This window comes from Lepisma saccharinum, chromosome 25 (genome assembly GCF_977018435.1).
Source record: "Lepisma saccharinum chromosome 25, izLepSacc3.1, whole genome shotgun sequence".
Taxonomy (NCBI): domain Eukaryota; kingdom Metazoa; phylum Arthropoda; class Insecta; order Zygentoma; family Lepismatidae; genus Lepisma; species Lepisma saccharinum.
Genome location: NC_139253.1, coordinates 50,495,326 through 50,502,667, shown reverse-complemented (window position 1 = coordinate 50,502,667; position 7,342 = coordinate 50,495,326). Strand labels below are relative to the sequence as shown.

General features: G+C 36.6%; 1 protein-coding gene across 1 annotated transcript in view; it reads left to right on the top strand.

Annotated features, from left to right (window-relative positions):
* Positions 1–281: 281 nt before the first annotated feature.
* The window catches only part of LOC145978662 (H2.0-like homeobox protein), an 86,380-nt gene continuing 79,319 nt past the window's right edge, over positions 282–7,342 (top strand). The window contains exon 1 of the mRNA XM_083111424.1: positions 282–579. Within this exon, the coding sequence (XP_082967550.1) occupies positions 390–579 (190 nt within the window). The 5' untranslated portion in view covers positions 282–389. The remainder of the gene's footprint in view (positions 580–7,342) is intronic.

The window sequence follows — 7,342 nt, the reverse complement described above, 5'->3', positions numbered from 1 at the left end:
GTCTTATTCATGATATTCTTCCGAGATTGAGCAAAATATTTAGGAAAGATGGTTCTCAAATGGCCGCTGAACAGTTAAACAACCATTGTTTACATCAGGGATTCCCCGAGCACGTGCTATTATTATGTGAATCCCCGAATAGGCGGCATCTTCGCTTCATCACTTCGATCCGAGAGCCTGATTGGTCAGCACGCGTGAGACGCCACGCCCCTTGGTGGAGTCGACCATGCGCTTTCCGCCCAGAGCCACAAACGCGTGTGGAACGTCTTCGGATGAAGGAAAGGAACAAAAAGTGAGCGATTGAAAAGTGGGGAAATCGGAATTTGCTCAAGGAGCTCGAATTGTTCGACCATCCAGCATCTTTGCTGCATGCACGTGCTTCGTGTGTAATGTTCCTGTCGGGGAATTACGTCCTGTATCCGTCTGCGTTGTCCAGCTTCCAGTCGGTGGCCGCAGGGACCCGTCCTCATTCTCCAGCAGGTTCGCCGCGGACAGACCAGCAGGCCCCGGTCGCTTCCAGGGACCTCAAGTTTGGCGTCGACAGGATTCTCTCGGAAGACATCTCGCCGAAGAAAAGAGGTACTGTGGCAATTCACGTTCCAGCGTTTCTTCTCGAATATCGAGAATTACTGAACACCGGGTCGGTGATGGCAATACCGGTTTTGCATTCTCTACACGTGTCAATTGACACAAACACGTTGCCTACAATAACACATTAACGTGCATAAATTGCAAATTTGGTGCGTCAAAATACAGAGTACTTTTATCAGATTCCGTTCCGTGCGATGCACCAAAGTGCAATTACGAAGATCAGGCACGATCTTCCCAAAGAAACGAAATTATACATTTAACTGTGTCAGTTGATGCATTAAAAGTGCATCAACCTTGATTTAATGCATTTCGATTTCTGTGTTCCCTCCCACGTTGCAGAACTGATTGATTGATTGATAGATTTATTTTGTAGAACTGATTGATTGATTGATTGTTTATTTTACTTCGCTTTTCTGTCACTTTTGCCTAATAACGAAAATGAAATTGATGGGGCACTCACAAAGAACACCAGTGTTCAGACCAGGGTGCGAACTCTGTACCCTTGACGTCATAGGAAGTTGTAGCAACCACACTGCCACGGAAGTCAGTCATATAAATCTAGTTTCATAACTTTTCCCTACAGTTTCCACCACATACGGTTTTTACGCGCAAAAATATGTAACTCTTAATTCAGGGCTCAGAACGATTAAGGAAAATACGAATACTGTTATGAATACTATAGAAATAATAAGGTAGAAATTATGTTATACTTACTTTAAAATACTAATCTCGAGCTCACCCTCAACAATTACTTGGAATGCAAGAAATACTAGTTGTTGCACCAAAGTATTCATTGTACTGGCTTATGTAGATCATTTTGCAAAATACTGTAGCCTGTGCATCGTGTTAGAATTATGTTATTTCTTTATTTATGAAAAACATTTCTTGATAAACAACTTGGAACGCTTGTTTAATGAACAACAACTTCCATTACAATGTCAAAAATGTTTCCTAATCATATTGCATATCATATTTCATGCAGGGTTGCATACTGAAAAGAAAAACGTTGGTCATTACTTGAGGAAACTTTTCATCATCGAACTTCTCAACTCCATGAACTGAAAAATGCATATATTTTATAATTTACATATTAATGACTGCCCCCATTACCTCGACTGTTGAGGGACCCTTGCGAAAACCTTGGCCTCAAAAATGCCCCCCACCAAAAAATTTCTGGAGGAGAGTTTTTGTTACAACAAACAAAAGATAAACAATTACTTTTAATTTCAAATATACTGTACTAAGAATAATATCGAATACATACACAAATTAGTGTAGTTGTGAGTATTCAATGCTTTTTCTCTCTCAAGAGAAAAATAACAAATCTAAATCAATACGCACAATAAAAGTAAAAAAAGAATGCAAAACAATAATAACTATGAAATCTAATTGATTTATATTAACATGAAGCAAAAACTTAATAAAAACTTACACGCAATAAAACCACTTCAGCTATTTCATAATTTCACCAGTTAGTAAGGGACGTAGTTTGCTATTTTATAATATCTGATATATTTAAAAGTAACACATTTATTTATTTTTGGGCAATTAATAATAATAATAATAATAATAATAATAATAATATATTTGTAATTTAATATAGTAATTTATTTTTACATTTAATAACATTATAAATGTGTATATCGTATAATTAATATGTATGTTTGAGGGGCGGGGGTTTTATTAATATCTTTCTCCCCCACCAGTCTTAAACGATTTCGCACCCTGCTGTGCTAGGAGCATTAACGTGAAATATTAGCTATGGCTATGGCATGTTTGTTCTAAACAACAATGCGTGTTAATTTGTTACTAATGTCAGAGATGCAGAAAAAAACGTCAGACTAGATCCTTTGAATCAAACTTATGAACTTTAATGATCACTACGGTCAATGTGTCCTTGCACCTTGCTCATATTAATTCTCAAAGTATCGAAAATGTAGGAGATTTTAGTCTCATTTCTTGGGATACGTATAATATAATAGAAAAGTATTTTTATTTACTACAGAGCGAGATTCATTTTTACGTGTTGGATAAATATATCTATCACAATTAGCAATTGTATAAAATTTTTAAAACATGCAAGTGGATATGATATTCTACGTATAATCACACGCTAAAACACACACATTCACCATATTATGAAAAAGTCTAAAAATAACAGGAAAATGCACTGCCCAAGAAGAAAATCATCCTTGAAGTTAGTAAAATTTATTTGAAATCCTGGAATCACACGTAAATTTATTTTCTGGCGTTAAGTAGCCACTCTCTACTACTATAATATGTCAGGTTCATAAATGAAATATAGAGTTGTAACGACCGCAATGTTAGGCAAATTTCAGTCATATTATGGAATTTATCTAATTCGTATGCTTTCAAGTTAATAACTTGCATTAAATTATTTATACTTAGTTGTTTTCATAATTCATGTATATATTTATGTTCTAACTTATGTTATTACATTATTCGCGTATTTAATTCATGTTTTGAAGGCTAATAATAATTATTCTTCCCAGTTTATGCAACGTTTTCATTATTTGTCAAATCCAAGATGGCTAGGATTATTTCTATCTTTCACGCAAATGTTGTTGTTTAAGCACATGTTAAATACATTTCTACCTAATAGCGATATTTATCAACAATATACAAGATCAAAGTAATTTAGTCTTCATTATAAATCCGTAAAATAAATCTAATCACACTAATACACCTCCACATGTGCCCCATTGGTAGCACAAACAATATCCAGTCTGTATTTAACTTCTTGCCATGCTCTCTCCAACATGTTGTTGAGGCTCATTGAATTGCCTGGATGCCTGGCGGATGGATCTACTCGGGCTTCTCTGAAATCCCTCTCGAATTTCTTTCACCTTTTCCTCCGACACACGACGGCGAGCTCCACCAGATTTTTTTAGAACCGGTTGTTAGAAACTTACTAAACCACAGCCTAACTGATTTAGCATCAGGTGCAACTCCTCCGTACACTCGTCTGAAATTTCGTTGCGTTGCAATCACAGATATTAGCCCCGTTCGGCGGGCCAGACGACTTCAAGTCGGCTTGAAGATCTTGCACGTTTAGCGTTCGGCTGGCGGAAGTTGACGTCACGTCTTGCAGAGACGGCTTACAGCCATCTTGCTTCCGGAGCAAGTTAAGGAAAAGTTGACTCGTTTCGTCTGCACAAGATCTTGCAAGATGGCGGCGTCCGTGGAGATATGGCGATATCTGACAACATTATTTGTATTCAAGATAAATAAATGATCTTTCAAAATCTTGAAATATTGGTTTGAAGTTAGAGAAGTACATTGTTTTATATGAAGACCACGTTCACTGAATATCTCGTCTGCTTCAAAGAACGAAGAGCGTGACTTCGACACAAGATTTGAACAATACAATCTACTGCAGAACTGATTGATTGATTGGTTTTGTTAATATTACTTCGTCTTTATGTCACCTTTGGCTAACAACGAAGATGAGGATGAGTGATGATGTGATGAAATTGATGAAATGGCACTCACAAAGAACACCCGTGTTCAGGCACCTGGTACCCTTGGCGTCATAGCAAGCTGTGACAATTTTTTTCCCACAAAGGGACAAGCGAGGTATCTTTACATGGGGCATGTTATCCCGATAATAGTGTTGCCCGTTAAAAAAAAACAACACTTGAATTTGAAATTATCTCATTCCTGCGTCCCCATTACATAATAATTAATGTAAATTACTATGACAGATGTAAATTACTGGCCATTCTTGCCCCTCTTCCAGGCGTTTCATGCCCCTACATTATTATACTTTCACCTAGAAATTTAGTGTAGAGGATTGTTTTCGCTAGTGTTGCCCACGAGACGAGTCTTTGGCCTGTCTCGTCTCGTGGAAATGCTGTCTCGTCTCGAAAATATTCGTTTGTCTCGGGACACATGATCAATCTCGTCTCGTCTCGAATTTTTAAAAGCCTGTCCCGTCTCGTCCCGTGGACAACACTAGTTTTCGCCGTTATTAATCGATATTATACTCCTAAAGAAAATGAAGTATTTTCAACCCGATGAAAGTTCAAAGCAAATATGGGGGAAGGGGGAGAAGTGGCGTAACCACCAGGGGGCAGGGGGTATTGCCTTTTCCCAACCTTGGACGGAAATCGATACTAGGGGGACAAACATTGAAGTAAAAGAAAGCAAGACTATCAGAATCTAAGAGTAGCAGGACAAAAGAATACTCAAAATTAGTTTTCACGTCTTTCTTACATTATATCTTCCATGCAGCCAGGAAGCAGGGGAGCACAGAGGGGGAAATTGCCTCCTCGACTTCAAATTTTATACAAATAAAAATACATTTTCTAAAATTTTCTTGCTCGCTTTGCTCGCAGCTTCATTGATTTCTGTAATGCATTGTAAATTGCCAGAGAGAGAAGTAAGAGCAACTAAGTAAGGGTGTTTTTTTAAGAGTGATAGAACTTTCGATAGGGATAGCTGTCATTTGTTTTGTTTTGATGACATGTTGTTTTGTCATTTCATATCAGTGAGCATTGGCAAATGATCATGGAAAGACTGACGCCGCAACAACGTTTACAAATTGTGGAAATATATTTCCAAAATCAATCTTCTGTTCGCCATACGTTTAGAGCACTTCGGAAATATCGGTGCTGTCAGTGAATTGGCCTCACAAGATCATGGGACCTAACGCCACTGGATTATTTTCTTTGGGATATCTAAAGTCTCTGGTTTATGTTGATAAATCAGCAACAATTGACGCTTTGGAAGCCAACATAACTCGTGTTATTAACGACATACGTCCCCAATTACTTGAAAAAGTGGTTCAAGATTGGACTGATCATCACAGCTAGTCGTGGTGGACATATGCCGGAAATTATTTTCAAAAAGTAAATGTCAGAAAGTTATCTTTCAAATAAAAACACAATTGGCTTCAAACTTATTTTTTTATGTGTTTTATTTCAATTCAAAGTTCTATCACTCTAAAAAAAAACTCCCTATACTTCAGACAGTTGCTGCTATAACAGTTTGGTTTGGGGGAAAAGGACATTTCAAAGACAATTTATATCATTTAAATATTATGTTACACACACACACACACACACACACACATATATATATATATATATATATATTATACGCGCATCAATGAAATAAAACTGAAAGAGTGAGATAAAATGAGGATTTTCTTTCCCGACTGAACTTTCATCAAGGCTTTGCCTCCCCTAATCAGAGTGTCTGCGCCCGCCTCTGGTGGTGATATAATGAAGGGACGCTCGCAAAGAACACTGATATCTAGACCGGGATTGGAGTTTCCATACAGTGTAAAATAATACCTTTACCATAACGAATATGATGACAGAACAACATATTGGATTTCCTGTCAGGTTATGTTGAGATTATCAATGCAGTAATAAAAGAGACGTTCTCCATGGTGGAGTGGTTAGCGCCATTCATCAATTTATCATCCTGTCTCCTAACCTAGAAGGGTAGAAAACCATGTGAAATAACTAAAGTACAAAAATTATACTTGTAATAAAAAAACCTGAGTTGAAATCTGGGCGAGATCACATTTAACAGATCGAGTCTCAACTGTAGTTTCGACTCCTTTTGAAGGCCACTTACAGATTTGCACCTTCTGTAGATAAATGTCTCGAAATCGGATAATTATACATATATAAATATATGTGTCTAAATTTGAGTTAGGAACTCCTATATAGCTAATCTTAACAGATATTACTACTTGGTTGAAATTTAGTGTACAAAATTCATTTGTGACGATAACTACACACATAACTCAAAACGTATCAACTGACACAAGTATGTTGACTCTAGTAACACATTAAAGCACATAATCGGCTAGTGGTGCATTTTTCTTGCATCAAACTACACACAGAAATTCATGAAAGGGTACTTTTATCATTTTTTGTTTCGTGTGATGCTCTAAAATGCAGCAATTGAAATATCAGACATGATTACTTCAAACAAACCAAAAATTACAATTAAATTGTGTCAATTGATGCGACAACTCCTTGTTTCATAAAACTTGATTTTATTCATTTCGAGATCTGTGTGTATTAATATATCCGAGAACGACACTAGATTTTAAAATATTAGTGACAGGTAGAATATCTAAGCCTAAGGGTTAATTTTCCCCCCAGCGCATCTCGAATATAAACCCAAAGTTCTGTTTTCATCCACTTGATTGTTGGTATGGTGGATCTTAAGTTTTGTTGAGATCAAATCATCTCGTAATGGTGTATCAGACAAATGGGACAATGGAATATTTTAGGCAGTAATTTTATCCTAGAGTTGATACTAAGGGGGATGCTTAGTTATTTTGTTTGTCTGACAAAGTTTTATAATGGGACTGGAATCCTATTTAGCCAATAACTTGAGTTGTTACATATTTTGCATTCTTTACAAGTCGAAGATCCAATAAATACAATACTCCTCCGTCATTTGCATCCTTCTGCAAGTATAAGGTTTCATGAGATAATTATTTTAAAAGTAATGTCTGCAGAGTAATGAATATTTTAGATCGTATCTTCGGCTGCAAATAGACAAAATCCTAATAGATTTGTTTTAGGCACACTTATTGACACTCCCCATTATAAATAAACCACTAACTTGAATAATTACCAAACTAACTTTAAATTGCCATCACTCATCATTACAGATCAAGAGTGGACAAAATGTCAGAGGGAGCGTGCTTATAGGAGACCACAGCTATAAATTACGGCCAAAGAAAATGGCATTTGTATGATGA